This window comes from Oncorhynchus gorbuscha, linkage group LG03 (assembly GCF_021184085.1).
Source record: "Oncorhynchus gorbuscha isolate QuinsamMale2020 ecotype Even-year linkage group LG03, OgorEven_v1.0, whole genome shotgun sequence".
In the NCBI taxonomy this organism is placed as follows: Eukaryota; Metazoa; Chordata; class Actinopteri; order Salmoniformes; family Salmonidae; genus Oncorhynchus; species Oncorhynchus gorbuscha.
Window position 1 is genome coordinate 60,437,608 of NC_060175.1, and position 23,562 is coordinate 60,461,169.

Genomic DNA, 23,562 nt, shown 5'->3' on the forward strand with positions numbered 1-23,562 from the left:
TCCATAGAGTGATCATATTAGTTAGTAGGCCATTTGGACACTACAAAGGTTTTGTGGGAAGACTTTTGTATTATGCTAATTAGATTTACAAACAGCTGAGTCATTTAAGCAATAATACATGAGAGGCCATGTGTCATGACATTTTTATCATGGCTGTGATGTGGTCATAGCCACAAAGTGACAAAGTGTTATTGAAATTGGACTCCAGCCAGTTAGGATAGCTAACAATTGGAATGTTTAATCACACACAACTGCAGTTAGAATGACTACGAAGGAGGGAAGATTGATAAATGAGACTACCTAAACCATCTAAACTGGAACAACCATCTCAGTAATGGGTGAAATAAGTCCAACCACTTACATATTGGATTAGTTTAGAATAATGTATGTTATTTAACTTTGTGTGGTTGGCGATAAAACAAAAGAAACAATCAATGTGCATGCAGAAACATATATATTAAAACAAATTATTCTAAAAAGCAACCTGCAACAAAGCATACTAGGAAATGTAATAATAAACCCCCTCTCTTGTATTTTGAACTCAGAGAGCTCATGGAAATTAACTCAACACAGCCAAGTAACAACAAAACCACAAGGTGGTGATTCAACTGTGATTCAGTGATTGAACTATGATTCAAATGATTTATTCACTGCAGGTGGTGTACATTTAAATCTCAGATATACCTCAACACCGAGATGTTGCTGTGTAGCATCTTTAAGACCTGACTGTCAACACAATGGTAGGATTGAATTTCACAGCATTCCTCAAAAGCTGCAAGTTGCATAAAGACCTTTTATAAGACACGTTGTTTGAGTACTATGGGTCCTTTAAATAACGAGAGGGGATTTATAGTGTGAAAGTAATAGCCTTTAAAGATATGATCTATAAGGTAATTAGAATACACTTTTCTTCCTAAATTTTGTATATAAAATATTTTTATAGGCCTAATCTAAGAGCATGTATTATGTTATTTGACACATTGAATACAGATTAACCTCAATAATGATTATGGCCAATGATACTACATTTCCCGAGAGAACGAATCAGCTTGCCCAGTGGAAAACTAGAATGTTACCCTACATTTAATTTAAAAAGTTGTTGAGTATCGATGGTAAACGTATGTCTACTTTAAAAAAACATGTCCATTCTACCAGTAGAGCCCGAAAGCTTGCGCGGATGAGAGTTTAACAAAAGAAGCCTACCCCGCACGGTTCCCATAACCAGATCCGGCACACAATCACCGACCTGAGCGCGCTCGTGACAAGAAACTTTTCCCATAGAAATGATACGGTGTGATTCATTATTAAAACGGTCTGTTGCCAAAAGCAACACATTTTGCCAATTGATTTATGCAGGCCTATAGTAGCAAGTCCAATAAACCCACACCTTTCTGTTTTTTGTTGTTGTAGCACGTAGGGCTCCTAACTTCATCAAAATAAAATTAAATAAAATTAGTTCCCACCAAGTCTCACAAATATGAATAGGCCTACACATCTCACTGAAGTTTAATACAAAATTATAGTTTTCATGATTCACTTACCACCAGATTCCCTTTGTGTACGCACGCTGCGCCCGAGCCCTGGATGACGCTGTCCAGCACCTGCACCTCGCTGCTGGGGGAGTTGGAGCAGTTCCTCCGGCCCTGACGGATCTCTTCCTCGATGTCTGAGAACCGAAACGCACACAGGGCAGACTTTCTGTCTGATTTGGTGAACACCCCGAACAGGTACGACTCCAGCCCCTCTCTGGTCCCCGAGTGGATCTCCGCGGGGTGAACGGAGACGAGACGGTTGTAGATGTTCCCGTTATATCCACACTGGAGCGGCATCTGGATGAAGGACTCAGTGAGTTTACGGCTCTCTGAGGTGGATTTTCTGGGGTTCTCGGTGTCCAGGCATATCCTGGCCAGGATGCTGTTCGGCTGGCTCTCCTTGTGGCCCATATTCGCGTCGTTGTTGATAGCAATATAAGAATAGGTCTTCTGAATGAAGGCATGGACAAAGTTTAGTTTATTCTTCTGCTTCACCTCCTGTTTGATCTTGAAGACGTTATCCTCTGACGGGTTGATGTCATAGGTGAACAGCCTAGATAAATCATTGATGTTCAGGGACCGAATGGCGATTTCGGGTGTGTTCTCGAAGCGCAGGTCCTCCTTGCTGTGGTTCTTGGGGAAAAACGTGGTCCCGACGCCGGTGTAAGTGGCCCCGACGAGGAGTCGGGTGTTCCCCCCATGGCTCCTGAAGATGAGCCCCACAGTGGAAGCGTTGGGGTGGTTCGCGGCGATATTCAGCATGCTGGGGAACACGGTCTTCTCGCCCTGAGGGGGAAACTCCACCGCTATCTGAGATATATTTTCCATCTTCCTGAGCTCACAGAAGCCCTGGTACACCGAGCCGCATACCACCAGCACCCCCTGCTCCCGGTCCAGCTCGAGCAGCTTGTTGAAGTTGTCAGTGAGGGATTTGGGGTGCTCACAGGGCGCTTGGGGAAGCTGCGGCGCATGGCACAGCAGGTTGTCCTCCACCGGCCCTGTTCTCTTCTCCACCTCCGCGCTCAGGGTCCTGTTAAGCTGGTAGACCATGTTTACCGTAGCCAGGTAGACTTTTCTACTCACCTCATCCACCACAAAGTTATTGGTCTGGTTTGGAGAGGCGAACGCCTGTTGGATCTGTAGCGCGCTGGCAAGCCATGGGCTGTGTTGTGCATTCCAGGACGATTCCAGCACCAGAACGCCGAAAATCAGAACAACTATCTTCTCCGAAGGAGGCATTTTTCCTTCTGGCCGGTTTCCGCGTCTTCTGTGCCGAGGGGTGCATTGAGCAAGGAAAAAAATATCGTGTTTTGTCCTACTGCGACAATCCAAGAGGAAAGGCTGTTTCCTGCTCAACTCCTTAACACAGAGTGACGTGATAAGAGAGTCGTGCTTCCTTTTCTCAGCGCAGCGCACAATCAGAGCACAGCCGAGGAGGGCTGAGAGCGCAGAGCTGTCTTATGCTGCTGCCCCTCTCTCTGCCCACTCCACTCCACCACACAGCCCCTCACCCAGCAGCTGCAGTCCTCAATCCTCCCATTCATTCTTCTCAATATTATAGGCCTTGGAATTTCATCATGTGAGATTTGTTTCAGTTAAAGTTTATTGGAGTGGTTAGGGTCGGCTAATTTTAGGCTATTTGCGTAATGCCATCCACACACCAAGGCAGAACAATAATGGTGTAATTACTGTTAATTAGTTATCTATCTATAGAACTATAACAAAAATAATCCCCAAATGATCAAACTAGAATAATACTTTGAGAGGGATTTGAGGGGGATTAATAATGTGAGAAGAAAATATAGCCTGGGCCTATTTTCTAAAATAGAAACCTACAAAAACCTACAAGAAACCTACATTTAGATAGCCCAGTTGATGATGCCTGTCATCCTAAATCAGTGCTCTGCTCCTCTTAGGGTTGATGCCGGGAGCTGCTCTCACATCCTGCTACCAGTGGCCCCTTCCCACTGGGTTTAAACTGTTTGAATAAACTTTGTTTCCACGTCACTTCAACCAAAAAAAATACGCGATGACGTTGAATCAGCGTGAAAAACTGATTGGATTTGCAAAAAATCCTCAACGTAAGGGGATTTCATATTTTGACCTAATTCCATTGACATGGTGAAATTTGTTGTTGATTTCACGTTGAATTCACGTCAGTTGACAACTCAACCAAATGTAAATCAAAACTAGATGTTAAAGTGACGTGTGTGCCCAGTGGTTCTCAGATTAGTTATGCAGATTTGCAAAGGGCTCCGTCTGCACTCTGTGCACATATGGTGGGGTAAGCACCGTGAAAGTGCTACCAGATGGGCACCTCAGCGCACCTTTCCATTTTTTGACATTCACATCTATTTAGCTTTTGGATCCCTGCCTCATAAATATTCAAACGCAACACATGTGCACCTCTCAAAAATGTATGACGCTTACAGTTTCATTTTTTAAACAGAAATGAAGTCCTTGTTCACAGCTTTGCAGTGAGAGAACATGCGACATCTCAGTGGGATATCAAATTCAAAAAGTGACAGCGCAGACTGGGAGCGCATCTTTTTCGATTACCCACATTCTCTCAAGGGCCCACATAATGTAAATACAATTACCCAAAGACAGATCAGAAAGGTGGAAGGGAGAATAATCTCCGGAGTGAGTGAGAAATACGGCAATTTGTGCGTCATGCCAGTTCGTGCACTAAATCCCTGCTGGATCTCTCGCGGCCGGCTGTCACAGGGGACCTGTTCTGTTCCACTTAGTTCCGTGCACGCCTCCCATCACCACTTCGTGCTGTTATTTGCGCTGATAAGCACCGCCGGGGCCTATGCGTGTTTACGTTTGCCCACAAACACGCTCATCCAATTGGACAGTGTGGAGGGGCAGGAAAGAGGTATGATAAGGAACCAGCTCACTGATCGCTCGGAGGAAGACTACGACACACACATATCGCCTACACACATCCTCCAACACACCCACTAAAACCCCTCATCTCTACTAAGAGTGAGAGGGAAGGGACTGAGGAGAGAGACTTGGGGAGAGACGCGGTATCACGGGTCACGGCTGTCAAGGATCAGATATTACTGAAGAGGTGTGAAGGAGTGCTGCACTTTGGTTACCCTCGATTTTTCTTGACACATCATGGAAGAGTGTGTTAGGGGGTAGACCTATCGAATCAAATAAAATTAAAATCTAATCAAAGTTTATTCGTCACTTACACAGTTTACCGCAGGTATAAAGGCCAGGGGTGGAAAAGTGAAAGTCACACTATAAAATACTACTGAGTAAAGGTATCTGGTTTTAAATGAACTTAAGTAGCCTGCAGTGGTGGAAAAAGTACTTAATTGTCATACTTGAGTAAAAGTAAAAAGTAGGCTAAAAGCAAAAGCTAAACATCAAATTCCTTATATTAAGCAAACCAGATGGCATGATTTTCATGTTTTCATTTATTTACAGAAAGTCATGTGCCACACTCCAACACTCAGACATCAATTACAAAGACAGCATTTGTGTTTAGTGAGTCCTCCAGATCAGAGGAAGTAGGGCTAACAATTCGTTATAGTGATATGTGCGTGTTCTGCCTGAAAATCAATGTGAGAAAAAAGTACATATTTTCTTTAAGGAATCTAGTCGAGTAAAAGTGGTTAAAAATATAAATAGTCAAGTACAGATACTGAAAAAAACGACTTAGAAGTATTTTTTACTTAAGTAGGCTACATCACTGTAAAAGGTGCAGTGAAAAAAACTTACTTGCAAGCTCCCTCAACAATGCAGTTGAAGTTGAAGAAAGTCTTATACTAAGTCATAAAACTGATATGTACACGATATGATATACAGTATACACATTGAATGTGCAGTCAAGTATGGCTGTATTTACAATATAAAGTGGATTGTCTTGGTCACGCAGTTTAAATAGTAGGTCCTAAATGGAACAGCAGCGTAGACTGAACGTATGTGTGTACAGGGCCTTCAAAAGGTATTAATTCCTTTGATTTATTCCACATTTTGTTGTGTTACAGCCTGAATTCAAAATGGATTCAATTGATTTATTTTCTCACCCATCTACAAACAATACCCATAATGACAAAGTGAAAACTTGTTGTTAAACATTTTAGCAAATGTATTGAAAATGAAATACGGAAATATCTAATTTACATAAGTATTCACACTCCTGAGTCAAAACATCATAGAAGCATCTTTGGCAGTGATTACAGGTGTAAGTCTTTCTGGGTAAGTAACTAAGAGATTTCCACACCTGGATTGTGCAACATTTGCCCCTTATTCTTTTCAAAATTCTTCAAGCGCTGTCAAATTGGTTGTTGATCATTGTTAGATAACCATTTTCAGGTCTTGCCATAGAATTTCAAGTAGATTTAAGTCAAAACTATAACTTCTTTAAACATTATTCTTGTTAAGCAAATTCAGTGTAGATTTGGCCTTGTGTTTTAGGTTATTGTCCTGCTGAAAGGTGAAATCATTTCACAATGTCTGGTGGAAAGCAGACAACCAGGTATTCTTCTAGGAATTTGCTACTTAGCTCAATTCTGTTTCTTTTTTATCCTGAAAAACTCCCAGCATACCCATTACACGATGCAGCCAACACTATGCTTGAAAATATGTAGAGTGGTACTAAGTAATTGTTGTATTGGATTTTTCCCCAAACATAACACTTTTTATTCAGGACAAAAAGTGAATTGCTTTGCCACATTTTAGCAGAATTACTTGAGTGTTTTGTTGCAAACCGGATGCATGTTTTGGAATATTTGTATTCTGTACAGGATTAGTTATTTTCACTCTGTCAATTTGGTTAGTATTGTGGAGTTATTACAATGTTGTTGATCCATCCACAGTTTTTCCTATCACAGCCATTAAACTCTGTAACTATTTTAAAGTCACCATTAGCCTCATTCGTCTCCAGCAACTGAGTTAGGAAGGACGCCTGTTTCTTTGTAGTATCTGGGTGTATTGATACACCATCCAAAGTTTCATCAATAGCTTCCCCATTCTTAAAGGGATATTCAATGTCTGCTTTAAAAAAATGTTTTACTCACTAATTGCAAGGCATTGGAACACCTCCGTGGTCTTTGTGGTTGAAACTGTTTTTCAAATTCACTGCTCGACCTTACAGATAATTGTATATGTGGAGTACAGAGAATACAATTTATGTGACTTGTTAAGCACAATTTGACTTTTGACTTGCCATAACAAAGGGGTTGAATACTTATTGACTCAAGACATTTCAACTTGTAATTTTTAATTAATTTATAAAACATTTGAAAAACATTATTCCACTTTCACATTATGAGGTATTTTATGTATATGACAGTGACAAAGAAAATCTATATTTACTCCATTTTTAAATCAGGCTGTCTAAGAGACAGCATTGAAGGTCCCCATTGAAGGTCCCCAACGTGTCTCCTTCCTGAGGGGTATGACTGCTGCATCGTCCCATAATGTTTATACTTGCGTACTATTGTTTAAACAGATGAACGTGGTACCTTCAGGCGTTTGGAAATTGCTCCCAAGGATGAACCAGACTTGTGGAGGTCTACAATTTGATTTCTGAGGTATTGGCTGAGGTATTTGATTTCTGAGGTATTCTTTTGATTTCCCCATGATGTCAAGCAAAGAGGCACTGAGTTTGAAGGTAGGCCTTGAAATACATCCGCAGGTATACCTCCAATTGACTCAAATTATGTCAATTAGCTATCAGAAGCTTCTAAGGCCATGACATAATTTTCTGGAATATTCCAAGCTGTTTAAAGGCACAGTCAACTTAGTGTTTGTAAACTTCTGACCCATTGGAATTATGGTACAGTGAATTATAAGTGAAATAATGGGTGTGTAAACAAATGTTGGAAAAATGACTTGTGTCCTGCACAAAGTAGATGTCCTAACCGACGTGCCAAAACTATAGTTTGTTAACATGAAATTTGTGGAGTGGGGCCTCCCGGGTGGTGCAGTGGTTAAGGGCGCTGTGCTGCAGCGCCAGCTGTGCCATCAGAGTCCCTGGGTTCGTGCCCAGGCTCTGTCGTAACCGGCCGCGACCGGGAGGTCCGTGGGGCGACGAACAATTGGCCTAGCGTCGTCCGGGTTAGGGAGGGATTGGTCGGTAGGGATGTCCTTGTCTCATCGAGCACCAGCGACTCCTGTGGCGGGCCGGGCGCAGTGCGTGCTAGCCAAGGGTGCCAGGTGCACAGTGGTGCGGCTGGCTTCCGGGTTGGATGCGCGCTGTGTTAAGAAGCAGTGTGGCTTGGTTGGGTTGTGTATCGGAGGACGCATGACTTTCAACCTTCGTCTCTCCCGAGCCCGTACGGGAGTTGTAGCGATGAGACAAGATAGTAGCTACTACAACAATTGGATACCACAAAATTGGGGAGAAAAAGGGGTAAAATTCACATAATTTTATTTATTTATTGTGGAGCGGTTAAAAAATTATACAGTAGTGAAACTTCCGACTTCAACTCTATATATACAGTGTATATATATATCACACACAGTGCCTTTGGAACATATTCAGACCCCTTGACTTTACCCACATTTTGTCCTGTTACAGGCTTATTTTAAAATGTATGAAATAAATAAACATTCTCAGCAATCTACACACAATACCCCATAATGACAAAGTGAATACATGTTTAGATTTTTTTGCAAATTGATTAAAAATAAAGAACTGAAATAACTTATTTACATTAGTATTCAGACCTTTTTCTATGAGGCTTAAAATTGAGCTCAGATGCATTCTGTTTCCATTGATCATCCTTGAGACGTTTATACAACTTGATTAGATTCCCCCTGTGGTAAATTCAATTGATTGGACATGATTTGGAAAGGCACACACACCTGTCTATATAAAGTCCCACAGTTGTCGGTGCATGTCAGAGCAAAAACCAAGCCATGAATTGTCCGTAGAGCTCAGAGACAGGATTGTGTCGAGCACAGATCTGGAGAAGGGTACCAAAACATTGCTGCAGCATTGAAGGTCCCCAAGAACACAATGGCCTCCATTATTCTTAAATGGAAGAAGTCTGGAACCACAAAGACCCTTCCTAAAGCTGGTCACCCGGCCAAACTGAGCAATCGAGGGAGAAGGGCCTTGGTCAGGGAGATGACCAAAAACCTGATGGTCACTCTGACCGAGCTCCTCTGTGGAGACGGCAGAACCTTCCAGAAGGACAACCATCTTTTCAGCACTCCACCAATTAGGTCTTTATGGTAGTGGCAAGACGGAAGCCACTCCTAAGTAAAAAAAACATGACAGGCCGTTGGAGTTTGCCAAAAGGCATCTAAAGACTCTCAGATCATGACAAACAAGATTCTCTAGTCTGATGAAGTCTGATGAAACCAAGATTGGAGGAAACATGGCTCATCTTTATCAAGGGTGCCAATAGTTATGGACCTGACTGTGTGTATGTACAATGTGTACACTTTGAACTCGGTCGGGAGTGTATGTGGACACCCCTTAAAATTAGTGGATTCAGCTATTTCAGCCATTCCCATTGCTGACAGGTGTATAAAATAGAGCACACAGCCATGTAAACTCCATAGGCCATTCTCCTGCCAATAATTGTCTATCTAAAGAGCTCAATGTGAAGGGAAAACGTCTAGGAGCAACAACGGCTCAGCTGTGACTTGGTAGGCCACACAAGCTCACAGAATGGGACCGCCGAGTGCTGAAGCACTTAGCATGTAAAAATTGTCTGTCCTCTGTTATCACACTCCCTACCGAGTTCCAAACTGCCTTCGGAAGCAACTTCAGCACGAGAACTTTTCGTCTGGGACTTCATGAAATGGGTTTCCATGGCCGAGTAGCCGCACACAAGCCTAAGATCACCATGCACAATGCCAAGCGTCTGGTTTTGGCGAATTCCAGGACAACTTTACCTGCCCCAATGTATAGTGCCAGCGGTAAAGTTTGGTGGAGGAGGAATACTGGTTTTGGGCTGTTTTTCATGGTTCGGGCTAGGCCCCTTAGTTCCAGTGAAGGGAAATCATAACACTACAGCATACGATGACATTCTAGACTATTCTGTGCTTCCAACTTTGTGACAACAGTTTGGGGAAAGCTCCTGTTTCAGCATGACAATTCCCCCATGCACAAAGCGAGATCCATACAGAAATGGTCAGTGTGGAAGAACTTGACTGGCCTGCACAGAGCCCTGACCTCAACCCCATCGAATACCTTTGGGATGAATTGAAATGCCGACTGGCCTAATCACCCAACATCAGAGCCCGACCTCACTAATGTGGCTGAATGGATGCAAGTCCCCACAGAAATGCTCCAACACCTAGAGGAAAAAAGAGTAGAGGCTGTTATAACTGTAAAGGGGGACCAACTCTATATTCATGCCCATGGTTTTCGAATGAGATGTTCGACGAACATTTATCCACATACTTTTGGTCATGTAGTGTATGTGTGTGTGTTTCTGTGTGAGTGAATGTGTATGTGCTTGTGTAAGTGTTGGATGTGTGGAGTGTCTCTAAGGTGCAGGTCTGAGCAGGTAGACAGGAGCCTGTTAGTCCGAGACCCGATACCTTTTGAAAGATGGTAACGGAGTGAACAGTCCATGGCTTGGGTGATTGGAGTTCTTGACAATCTTCCAGGCCTTCCTCAGACACTGTCTTGTTTAAATGTCCTGGAGTGCAGGGAGCGCGACCCCAGTAATGTATTGGGCCGTCCGCTCCATACCAGGTGGTGGTGCATCCTAACAAGATGCTCTCAATAGAACAGCTATAGGCGTTCTTGAATATCTGAGGGGTCATGCCAAATTTCTTCATTCGCCTGAGGTTGAAGATGCGCTGTTGAGCATTCTTCACCATGCTGTTGATATGAAGGGTCCACGTCAGGCCCTAGCTGTTCATGGGGGCATGCTCCCTCTCCCCCCTGCTTTCCTGTAGTTCATGATAAGCTTCTTGGTTTTGCTGATGTTAAGGGAGAGGTTTCTGTCCTGGGACCACTTTGCCAGGGCTCTAACCTCCCTGTAGGCTGTCTCATCACCGTCGTGTCGTCGGCAAATTTAATGATGGTGCTGGAGTCATGCATAGACACAGTCGTAGGTGAACAGGGAATTACAGGAGGAGGATGAACACACACCCCTGACAGCCCCCTGTGTTGAGGGTCAGCGTGGCAGAGGTGTTGTCGCCTACCCTCACCACCTGGGGGCAGCCCGTCAGGAAGTCCAGGATCCAGTTGCAGAGCGAGGTGTTTAGTCCCAGGGCCATGAGCTTAATGACGAGCTCAGAGGGGACTATGTTTTTTGAAGCTGAGCTGTAGTATGCAAATTGTAGTGGGTCCAGTGTGGTGTGCCCACCAACCTGTTTCCTGACAGATAAGAAACAACCCCTGCACAGGGACAGCGTCAGCACTCCACTGCCTCTCCGCCCCATATGGACTGACAATGAGACATGAACAGTTAGGGAATATGAATGGTAAAATATATATATTTTGAACACACACTGCATAAAGGACACGGACGCACACACACTTTGAAAAGTTAAATATGTATCACACATTTCTAAACCCACTGTAATAAAGGTGTTTCAAGGCTCTATTTGAGCTCACAGATCATCTGTGGGTCATCTCAGGCACTAAGGAGTTTTAAACAGGATAGGACCACCATCTAGTGGCTTCGTACATGAACTTCAACAGGACTGATTTTTTCTATAATCAATCCACATTAAACACTAATCAGTGCTTAAGCCTACTTTGTTCCTTAGTTAAAAATGTAAAATGTATCTCATCTAGACAAAGTTTAGTCCAGGCAGTTTAAGAATCTCAATGAATTAATCTGTTTAACAACATGACTTTAAATAATTGCCCATCCTCAACCTGAAACAGGATTTGGCCAGCAGGGAGGAGATGATCGCTTGCCAATCCTACAAGAGAGCCTGAGACACACACACACACACACACACACACACACACACACACACACACACACACACACACACACACACACACACACACACACACACACACACACACACACACACACACACACACACACACACACACACACACACACACACACACACACACACACACACACACACACACACACAAGACTATGAGTGCGTGTCTAGGTACACATGCAACACACACACAAAGTCAGAGTGCCAGGAGTTAATCAGGAATGCACTTTTATTGTCCCACACTTAGAAATGGACATCAGAAGGCACTCGAGTGGTTTAGTACACAACTCTACCCTACCAAACACCAGAGAGGACACGGCAAGGTCACACCAAAGTCAGAAGTGAACTCAGGAGCCATTCACCTGTGGCACATTCAAGATCAAGACACATTCAGTGCAATTTCTGGTTTAAATATGTTTCATTGATCCTGAACATAGGCCTAAGTGGGCTATGTATAGGAAGACATTTTTTATTTTTTTATTTTATTTAACCAGGCAAGTCAGTTAAGAACAAATTCTTATTTTCAATGACAGCCTGGGAACAGTGGGTTTAACTGCCTGTTCAGCAGCAGAACGACAGGGTTTGAACTCGCAACCTTCCGGTTACTAGTCCAACGCTCTAACCACTAGGCTACCCTGCCGCCCCAATGTAGTGTTCCTCTATCCTTGTCCCAGAACGCAATTCCCAATATCAGTTATTATATTCAAACAAGCTCCTAATGGAGCTGCAGAATGGACTTCAGATGGACTCATTCATGTCAGCTAGGTCGACTGAAGGACCTTGAACAGATGAATGGGAGGATAAAATGGATTGAGAGCCATCATATTCAACAGTAATCAAGGACCCGGATTAGGAAACACACATCAGATCATTAGCAGTGAGTTTCTCAGAGCAATTACTCAGAAGTGGCCTTGTTAAGGTATATTCTGTTAGCCTGGTCCCATATCAGTGTGTGCTTTGTTTAGTAAATTCTTCTGCAATGTCATGACCATGAATCAGAGGAGTTGGCTAATAAAGCACAAACAGATCTGGGAACCAGGCTAATATTATTTGTTATACACCTCAAATCCAAGGTGAGACATACAAGTAGGCCGTATGCACAATTGGCTGATCATCGAAGAGAACTGTATGTTTTGTATCACAAATGGCACATTATTCTCCATTATACACTGTGAAAGTGGTGCACTATAAAGGGAATAGGGTGTAATTGACATTTTGCCTCTCATCCCCATAAGGCTATATGACCTGCGCTGGGTATTTTCTCTTTACATACCAAAGAAAGAAAGAACATAAAAACCTCCCTATTTATTAACCAGGTGCAACGGCAGAGTTTTGGCACATAGGACAGAATATTGGAGGAAACATGGGGATGAAAAGAGAGTGAAAGGGAGAGAGAGAACCGTAAGTGATGGCGTGAGTCACATTCGTAATACAGGCAGCGCATCGAACAACAATACCATGGCAGTGGATACAGTTGTCTTTGTCTGGCAAAAGCAGCATTCCTTTTCAACATGGACGTCAGCTGACACAATGGGTGGGCATGGCAGTATCACGGCAACTCCACATTTCCTGCAAAGTGACCTTTTTTGTACTTTTGGTCTCTGGTGGCTCTGTGGCGAATGGCCCTAACTGTTAAACCCTCCCTCTTGTCTAAGCTGTTGCCACACTCTAGAAGTCATTATCATTCATGATATCATCTATCTTAATTGAAAAGGATGTACGGAAGCAAGAGGAGTCCTAGGCGTGACACTCAAAGTATTGTCCGGGAAACAAAAAGTCCTCGGTAGAAAGGTTCCTTCTCATCTCAGAATCAAGCCATCGTGTGGGGAAAAGTGCGAGGGCATTCATTCATCTTTTTATATTCTACCCATAACAGCCAGGTAGAGCACTTTCTTCCAGAAAGACAGACAATCAGAATAGCATTTCTCTGCAGAGGGCCTGAGCCTGAGGTGAACTTCCAATCAGTTTCCTGACAGCTCCTCGTTGTGCAGAGTGGGAGGAGCTTAACGCTACATGGTACTGAATAAAAAATGTTTAAAAAATAGAAAAAAATAATAATATTAGAAATAATAATAACGACAATAATATACTTGATTAACTCCTAGGAAATAAAACAGTATCAGGATGCATCCTGTGAAAGAAAAAAAACAATTTCTGATCTCCAAAAATGTAAACAGTCTCATTCTTCCTATGTCAGAATTGAGTAGTATTCTTATCTTCCCTCCTTCCACTTTCTCCTCAGTCCCACCTCACTGAGCTCAACAGATAGGCTCATTCCTCGGCGTCCGTCAACACAACCACCACATCCCATTGGCAGTTAGGCTGATCCTGCTTCTTGTGTGTGTGTGGACAGAGTTCCACCCCCATGCATAGTCATAGAACCACACCTCTTCATGCGGTCATCTGGGTGGCTGCAGGGCGCGGTGCGTGCAACAGCCCGACAGCGCGTCCCAGTTCCTCCAGATGAAGGCGAAGAGCAGGATGAGGAGGAAGGTGGAGAAGGACCGGGAGCGGGTCTTCATCAGGGGTATCACACAGTTGGCTACGGTGGAGACAAACACCAGGAGCACGGCCATGAGGGCCAGGAGTACGTTGATGAGCTTCCCCAGCAGTGTCCGGGCCGTGGCATTCTCTAAGCCCTCTAGCTGGACCACCTGCTGCTGTTGCTGCTGCAACTCCATCTTAGAGATACGTGTCTGACACGCTTCCAGGGCTTCCTACAGGACAGGTCAAGAGAAAAGTGTTACACATTGTATTACTCAGTACTACTACACACAGTAAAGTAAAGACAGTAGTGTCTGACAGACAAATAACAAAGATCATTCAATGTAAAACTCTAGCATTTAATTTAAAACATCAAAGAGAGGGATGTGTAGGTTAAAGACAAGGCAACGTTGTGCACCCAAAACCTCATGCAGGACAAAAGGACATGTGGTTTACAGACACGGAAATGCTCTGTTTACAGACAAACAACCACTGAAGTTATGGTACACAGACATGGTTTTCAGATCATTTTACAGTCCTGTTTAAGCTGGTAATGCCCTGTTATTTAATAAGAAATTACATTGAAACAATGGTTACTTTTCTGGGACAAACCTGTGAAAGAACTCAACAAAATAGCTAACTATCTGGTACATTATGATGCTAGTTTTTATGGATTCCAATGAAGCAAATATACAGTTGAAGTCAGAAGTTTACATACACTTAGGTTGGATTCGTTAAAACTCGTTTTTCAACCACTCCACAAATTTCTTGTTAACAAACTATAGTTTTGGCATGTCGGTTAGGAGATCTACATTGTGCATGACACAAGTAATTTATCCAACAATTGTTTACAGAACCATTATTTCACTTATAACTCACTGTATCACAATTCCAGTGGGGGGTCAGAAGTTTACATACAATAAGGAGACTGTGCCTTTAAACAGCTTGGAAAATTCCAGAAAATGATGTCATGGCTTTAGAAGCTTCTGATGGGCTAATTGACATCATTTGAGTCAATTGGAGCTGTTCCTGTGAATTTATTTCAAGCCCTACCTTCTTCGCTTGACATCATGGGAAAATCAAAAGAAATCAGCCAAAACCTCAGAAAACAAATTGTAGACCTCCACAAGTCTGGTTCATCCTTGGGAGCAATTTCCAAACACCTGAAGGTACCGTGTTTATCTGTACAAAAAAATAGTGCTCAAGTATAAACACCATGGGACCACGCAGCCGTCATACCACTAAGGAAGGGGACGGTCTCCTAGAGATGAACATACTTTAGTGCGAAAAGTGCAAATCAATCCCAGAACAACAGCAAAGGACCCTGTAAAGATGCTGGAGGAAACAGGTAAAAAAGTATATATATCCACAGTAAAACAAGTCCTATATTGACATAACCTGAAAGGCCGCTCAGCAAGGAAGAAGCCACTGCTCCAAAACCGCCATAAAAAAGCCGGACTACGGTTTGCAACTGCACATTGGGACAAAGATCAAACTTTTTGGAGAAATGTCCTCTGGTCTGATTAAACAAAAATAGAACTGTTTGGCCCTAATGACAATCGTTATGTTTGGAGGATCAATCAATCAATCACATTTTATTTGTCACATACACATGGTTAGCAGATGTTAATGCGAGTGTAGCGAAATGCTTGTGCTTCTAGTTCCGACAATGCAGTAATAACTAACAAGTAATCTAGCTAACAATTCCAAAACTACTACCTTATAGACACAAGTGTAAGGGGATAAAGAATATGTACATAAAGATATATGAATGAGTGATGGTACAGAGCGGCATAGGCAAGATACAGTAGATGGTATCGAGTCCAGTATATACATATGAGATGAGTATGTAAACAAAGTGGCATAGTTAAAGTGGCTAGTGATACATGTATTACATAAGGATGCAGTAGATGATATAGAGTAAAGTATATACGTATACATATGAGATGAATAATGTAGGGTATGTAAACATTATATTAGGTAGCATTGTTTAAAGTGGCGAGTGATATATTTTCCATCATTTCCCATCAATTCCCATTATTAAAGTGGCTGGAGTTGAGTCAGTGTGTTGGCAGCAGCCACTCAATGTTAGTGGTGGCTGTTTAACAGTCTGATGGCCTTGAGATAGAAGCTGTTTTTCAGTCTCTCGGTCCCTGCTTTGATGCATCTGTACTGACCTCGCCTTCTGGATGATAGCGGGGTGAACAGGCAGTGGCTCGGGTGGTTGTTGTCCTTGATGATCTTTATGGCCTTCCTGTGACATCGGGTGGTGTAGGTGTCCTGGAGGGCAGGTAGTTTACCCCCGGTGATGCGTTGTGCAGACCTCACTACCCTCTGGTGAGCCTTACGGTTGTGGGTGGAGCAGTTGCAGTACCAGGCGGTGATACAGCCCGTAACTTACTACCCTCTCCATTACTGTTCCATCGATGTGGATAGGGGGGTGTTCCCTCTGCTGTTTCCTGAAGTCCACAATCATCTCCTTAGTTTTGTTGACGTTGAGTGTGAGGTTATTTTCCTGACATCACACTCCGAGGGCCCTAACCTCCTCCCTGTAGGCCGTCTCGTCGTTGTTGGTAATCAAGCCTACCACTGTTGTGTCGTCCGCAAACTTGATGATTGAGTTGGAGGCGTGCGTGGCCACGCAGTCGTGGGTGAACAGGGAGTACAGGAGAGGGCTCAGAACACACCCTTGTGGGGCCCCAGTGTTGAGGATCAGCGGGGTGGAGATGTTGTTGCCTACCCTCACCACCTGGGGGCGGCCCTTCAGGAAGTCCAGTACCCAGTTGCACAGGGCGGGGTCGAGACCCAGGGTCTCGAGCTTGATGATGAGCTTGGAGGGCACTATGGTGTTAAATGCCGAGCTGTAGTCGATGAACAGCATTCTCACATAGGTAATCCTCTTGTCCAGATCGGTTAGAGCAGTGTGCGGTGTGGTTGAGATTGCATCGTCTGTGGACCTATTTGGGCGGTAAGCAAATTGGAGTGGGTCTAGGGTGTCAGGTAGGGTGGAGGTGATATGGTCATTGACTAGTCTCTCAAAGCACTTCATGATGACGGAAGTGAGTGCTACGGGGCGGTAGTCGTTCAGCTCAGTTATCTTAGCTTTCTTGGGAACAGGAACAATGGTGGCCCTCTTGAAGCATGTGGGAACAACAGACTGGGATAGGGATTGATTGAATATGTCCGTAAACACACCAGCCAGCTGGTCTGCGCATGCTCTGAGGGCGCGGCTGGGGATGCCGTCTGGGCCTGCAGCCTTGCGAGGGTTGACACGTTTAAATGTTTTCCTCACGTCGGCTGCAGTGAAGGAGAGTCCGCATTTTTTAGTTGCGGGCCGTGTCAGTGGCACTGTATTGTCCTCAAAGCGGGCAAAAAAGTTATTTAGTCTGCCTGGGAGCAAGACATCCTGGTCCGTGACGGGGCTGGTTTTCTTTTTGTAATCCGTGATTGACTGTAGACCCTGCCACATACCTCTTGTGTCTGAGCCGTTGAATTGAGATTCTACTTTGTCTCTATACTGACGCTTAGCTTGTTTGATTGCCTTGCGGAGGGAATAGTTACACTGTTTGTATTCGGTCATGTTTCCAGTCACCTTGCCCTGATTAAAAGCAGTGGTTCGCGCTTTCAGTTTCACGCGAATGTGCCATCAATCCACGGTTTCTGGTTTGGGATTGTTTTAATCGTTGCTATGGGAACGACATCTTCAACGCACGTTCTAATGAACTAAAGTGCGAGGGGGACGTTCGCAAGCCGAAGAACACCATCCCAGCCGTGAAGCACGGGGGTGGCAGGATCATGTTGTGGGGGTGCTTTGCTGCAGGAGGGACGGGTGCACTTCACAAAATAGATGGCATCATGAGGGGGTAAAATTACACCTGCATTGTTTGCTGTTTGGGGTTTTAGGCTGGGTTTCTGTACAGCACTTTGAGATATCAGCTGATGTATGAAGGGCTATATAAATCAATTTGATTTGATTTGATTTGATTGAACCAACATCTCAAGACATCAGTCGGGAAGTTGAAGCTTGGTCGCAAATGGGTCTTCCAAATGGACAATGACCCCAAGCATACTTCCAAAGTCGTGGCAAAATGTATTTTTTTATTTTACCTTTATTTAACCAGGCAAGTCAGTTAAGAACACATTCTTATTTTCAATGACGGCCTGGGAACATATACTTTACTGCCTGTTCAGGGGCATAACGACAGATTTGTACCTTGTCAGCTCGGGGGTTTGAACTCACAACCTTCCGGTTACTAGTCCAACGCTCTAACCACTAGGCTACGCTGCCACCCCAGTGTCACCTGTCAAGGTATTGGAGTGGCCATCACAATGCCATGACCTCAACCCTATAGAACATTTGTGGGCAGAACTGAAAAAGCGTGTGTGAGCAAGGAGGCCAACAAACCTTACACCAGCTCTGTCAGAAGGAATGGTCCAAAATTCACCCAACTTATTGTGGGAAGCTTGTGGAAGGTTACCTGAAACCTTTGATCCAAGATAAACAATTTAAAGGCAATGCTACCAAATACTAATTGAGTGTATGTTAACTTCTGACCCACTGGGAATGTGATAAAAGAAATAAAAGCTGAAATAAATCGTTCTCACCACTATTATTCTGACATTTCACAAGACAGGGATTTTTTACTAGGATTAAATGTCAGGAACTGTGTAAAACTGAGTTTAAATCTATTTGGCTATGGTGTATGTAAACTTCCAACTTCAACTGTAAATATGAATTCATTATCATGTATTGTCATCCAAATTAAATACCAGGTAAATGGTGAACTGTAAAATAACCTGGTACTCCCACACACAGAAGAAATATTATTGTGCCTCATCCTCATTCCTTATAACTGAAAGCCTTTCTGTTTGACTTCAGATGAAATTGTGTTTGTGAAATTAATCACAATCATACAATTGTCTGGCTATCTAGTTTGTATGTGTACAGTGTGTATGTGTACAGTGTGTGTGTGTGTGTGTGTGTGTGTGTGTGTGTGTGGTTGTGCGTGTGATTGACCTGTGAGTCTCTGGCTCTCTCGTAGGACTGGTAGGCTATCTTCTCCTCCATGCTGGCCAGCTCCTGCTTCAGGTTTAGGATCTCATTCTGATGAAGCTCTGTCAGATCATTCAGCTGCTCCTCCAGACGCTCACACCTAGACATACCCAAATATAGACACAAACGTTAGTCTAATAGCTCACGCAAACATAGACACAGACAGAGATACACAGAGGTGGACAGTCACACACGCACGCACGCGTGCACACACAAACAAACACACGCTCTCTCGAGTGCCACTTTAGAGAAACAGAGGTTCCAGTTTTTCCAGGAAAAGAGCCTAAAGAGCTTTTAGGTCAAATGACAACTGACTGGACTGATGGCTATCTGTGAGCTGATTAGCACATGCTTACTCGTCTGTCGATAAGACTGACCAATGGCAGATAATCAGCAGGATGACACTGACCAATCACATACTCTCAGGAGGAAGGAGGAGACCAGGAAGATTGGTGTTATTAGTATTGAAAAGCTGAACAGGCAAAAAAAAGAGCTGTATATGAAAGTGAGTATTTTTGAATACAGTCGTACAAAATGTCTCTCAGGAAAAATGTGAATAAATGTATAATGTGCTTGTCTGTGTGTGTGATTAGGTGAATCACCTCACCAGTCTGATCTCATTATGGCTCACCTGAACTGTTTAGATTCACATTTTAATATGATCTACAACACTTCCCTCTGGTACCACACCGGCACGCACACACACAACAGATCAAGCAGAATATAAGCATAACAGGTGATTCAGAGAGAGGGGGAGGAGGAGGAGCTACCGCAGAACCCAATTTGTCTGAGTATAAACTCATTGTTGGACATAAAGAACAAAACAAACACCAGGAAATCAGCTCCAAGTTATTTTAATTTAAGAAATCTGTTCCAAAGTATTCCCATGCATAATAGAAAGATATATGTGATCATATACAAATGTAAGCAATGTTTTAAATGATTCTGTTCTAGTCATTTGTATGTTCCGACCATCCGCTCAAGAAAAAAATCGGTCTGCGACTGAATCTAGTTGATGATCTCTTTGGTAAAGTTTTCTCTAAGAGTTATACAGGTAGCAGTCTCAACACAGAAACAGTGTGAAATAACCAGTGCACTTAGTTCATTACAAGTCATGAAAAGATCAATACAAAGTCTTCAGTCCAGGCTGTATTCTCATTCATTCGTCCACCCATTTCTCCATTAGTTATGCTTCAGACTCTTATCAAAGGTTTAAACACAGTGGTTTAACCATAGCTGTGTGGTTAATTGCGAGAACATAGTCATCAGCAGACACGCTCAAAGCTCATTAGGGTCCCTCAGTTTTGATGGTCTGTACTTTTTTGCCTAAACACATCTCTCTCTCTCTCTCCTGTTAATTTGCCTAAATATATTTAAATGGAGACCTCTGTTCCTTTAGTGTCCTTTAGTGTACAAACACCTCTACAGTTTAGTAGTCTACAGCTGTTCTCTCTGCCTGAATGATGCATAACGGTGTTTCTGTCATTTCTGTGTTTCTTTATGTTTACTGTCACTACCTTTACAACAAACATACATGCTTCCATAACACTTAAAGATAACCTCTCAAATATTAACCTTAACCTTATCCATCTTTGAATGGAGTTTTTCATACAGGTCTCTCTCTCTCTCGTGATTTAGTGATTCTTGTTTCCGTACCTGAATCGTTCCTCCTGTAGGGTCTGCATGATGACAGTGTAGTCCCTCTGATAGTGGCTCTTAAGTACCTCCAGACTCTCCTCTAGTCTCCCCTGGCCTTCCCTCAGCTCCTGCACTTCCTGCAGCAGCATGTCCAGGCTGGAGCTCTGGCTCCTCTCCAGGGTGTTGCCCCTGGAGCTGGGGGGGCCTCCGGGGGCCCCAGTCGTGCTGTTGGCCCCTGCCGACCCTGAGGTAGCGCTGGAGCAGTCATCCTCGCTGGACTGTAGATGGTGGTGGCCTGCGAGGCCCAGAGACCTCCCCCCGGCCCCCATCAAACCCTCCTCAACACATGACGGGTCATCCAAGGAGTCCTTCAGCCCGGGGATGTTGTCGGCGCTGCCAAACTTGTTGCGGAACAGCGAGGCGATCTCTCGTGGCTTGGAGACGACCCCGGCGGCAGCAGAGTGTGTGGCCTGGGAGAAGCTGGTGAGGCCTCCCTTGACGCTGTCCACCACACCTTCGCTGAAGCCTGTGACCTTTGCTCCCACACCCTTTAGGCCCTGCTGCATGTCCCTGAGGACGTCCTTGGACTGGCGAGGGATGCCGTTGTGCTCCACCTCCCTCAGCTTGCGGTGGTAGTGTTCCAGCTTCCTCTGCAGCTGCTGGATGGTCTGGGCTGACTTCTGGTTCTTCTTCTCAAACACCTGCAATTATATAGGACATTTAGATTGCTGTGTTTAATAGGACATTTACACTGAGTATACCAAACATTAGGAACATCTTCCTAATATTGAGTTGCCCCCCCCTTCCTTTTGCCTTCAGAAAAGCCTCATTTTGTCTGGGCATGGACTCTACAAGGTGTTGAAAGCGTTCCACAGGGATGCTGGCCCATGTTGACTCCAATGCTTCCCACAGTTGTGTCTAGCTGGATGTTCTTTGGGTGGTAGACCATTCTTGATACATAATGGGAAATTGTTGCTCGTGAAAAACCTAGCAGTGTTGCAGTTCTTGACACAAACCGGTGCGTCTGGAACCTACTACCATACCCCATTTAAAGGCACTCCCATTCACGCCCTAAATGTCACACATACACAATCCATGTCTCAATTGTCTCAAGGCTTTAAATCCTTATTTAACCTGTCTCCTCCCCTTCATCTACACGTGGGTCAATACCATTTTTTAAATGCAGGTACAAAGTCAGGGTCTCAACTTACTTGTCTCAATTGTCTCAAGGCTTTAAAATCCTTATTTAACCTGTCTCCTCCCCTTCATCTACACGTGGGACAATACCATTTTTTAAATGCAGGTACAAAGTCAGGATCTCAACTTAGAATAATATAATAATAATATGAGTTAGTATAATATAATACACAAGGTGCACACAAGGTGCATATGTGCACACAAGGTGCACATTTCCAAGGTGCACATTGGAAATGTGGCTGTGCAAGGGCAGTCACTCAATTAGCCCATGTCAGCAAAGATATTTTAGATTGGTAAATTAGTCTAGCGGCCAGCTAAACGTAGTAAGCATGGTCAAATTACCGACCGGGATAACCCATTAATCATCAATTATCATATTAAAAACTGCAAACATTTGCCTCCACCCTATAGCAAAATGTGTAGAATTGTAGTAGAATTATATGAAATGAGTTATAAAAGGTAAAAATATTCTAATATATAATAATAATAATGAGTAGATTTGCAGCAAACGTGCTTTAAAACTGCAACATTTTCTCTAAGCCACATGGTAAAATGTACAGAACTGCAGGAAATTAACTTTAGTGAGCCATAACAAATAACTTATTTTCTCTGTCACGAGGGGGGGGCTCCCCAAAATAGGTATGCCAAGCTTGTAGCGTCATACCCAAGAAAGTTCTGAAAACCCCCATATGGAATCATGTAGTAACCAAAAAAGTGTTTAACAAATTCTTCAAAGTAGCCAACCTTGCCTTGATGACAGCTTTGTACACTCTTGGCATTCTCTCAACCAGCTTCACCTGGAATGCTTTTCCAACAGTCTTGAATGAGTTCCCACATATGCTGAGCACTTGTAGGCTGCTTTTCTTTCACTCTGCGGTCCAACTCATCCCAAACCATCTCAATTGGGTTGAGGTCGTATGATTGTGGAGGCCAGGTCATCTTATGCAGTACTCCATCACTCTCCTTCTTGGTCAAATAGCCCTTACACAGCCTGCAGGTGTGTTGGGCCATTGTCCTGTTGAAAAACAAACAATAGTCCTACTAAGTGCAAACCAGATGGGATGGCGTATTGCTGCAGAATGCTGTGGTAGCTCTTCCTTTCCTGTGGCGGTAACTTGATGGTTTTGGAACTGCACTTGAAGAAACATTCAAACTTTCAAAGATCTTGTAATTTTCCAGATTGACTGACCTTCATGTCTTAAAGTAATGGACAGTCATTTCTCTTTGCTCATTTGAGCTGTTCTTGCCATAACATGGAATTGGTCTATCTTCTGTATACCAACCCTACCTTGTCACAACACATCTGATTGGCTCAAACACATTAAGAATGAAAGAAATTCCATAAATTAACTTTTAACAAAGGCACAGCTGTTAATTGTAACACATTCCAGGTGACTACCTCATGAAGCTGGTTGAGAAAATGCCAAGAGTGTGCAAAGCTGTCATCAAGGCAAAGGGTGGCTACTTTGAAGATTCTCAAGTATAAAATATATTTAGATTTGTTTAACACTTTTTTTGGTTACTACATGATTCCATATATTTCATAGTTTTGATATCTTCACTATTATTCTACAATGTAGAAAATAGTAAAAACAGAGAAAAACCCTAGGATGAGTGCTGTAGGTGTGTCCACTCCAAACTTTTGACTGGTACTGTATGTGAATGTGATATTTCTGTTTTTTATTTTAATACATTTACAAAAAAGTTGTAAAAAAAACTGTTTTTGCCTCGTCATTATGGGGTATTGTTTGTAGATTG

At 43.3% G+C, this 23,562-nt stretch overlaps 2 protein-coding genes across 5 annotated transcripts in view; both read right to left on the minus strand.

Annotated features, from left to right (window-relative positions):
* Positions 1-3,436, minus strand: part of LOC124031648 (plexin-D1-like) — a 128,575-nt gene extending 125,139 nt beyond the window's left edge. The window contains exon 1 of the mRNA XM_046343145.1: positions 1,542-3,436. Coding sequence (XP_046199101.1) covers positions 1,542-2,771 — 1,230 coding nt within the window. The 5' untranslated portion in view covers positions 2,772-3,436. The remainder of the gene's footprint in view (positions 1-1,541) is intronic.
* An 8,113-nt stretch (positions 3,437-11,549) lies between these two features.
* The window catches only part of LOC124031651 (transmembrane and coiled-coil domains protein 1-like), a 78,352-nt gene continuing 66,339 nt past the window's right edge, over positions 11,550-23,562 (minus strand). For 3 of the 4 annotated variants that reach the window (XM_046343155.1, XM_046343153.1, XM_046343154.1), the window contains exons 3-5: positions 20,626-21,308; positions 18,934-19,069; positions 11,551-14,149 (exon numbers count right to left, since the gene is read on the minus strand). In XM_046343155.1, coding sequence (XP_046199111.1) covers positions 13,832-14,149; positions 18,934-19,069; positions 20,626-21,308 — 1,137 coding nt within the window. In that variant the 3' untranslated portion in view covers positions 11,551-13,831. Of the gene's footprint in view, positions 14,150-18,933; positions 19,070-20,625; positions 21,309-23,562 lie in introns of all 4 variants that reach the window. The other variant, XM_046343152.1, reaches the window with a different exon arrangement.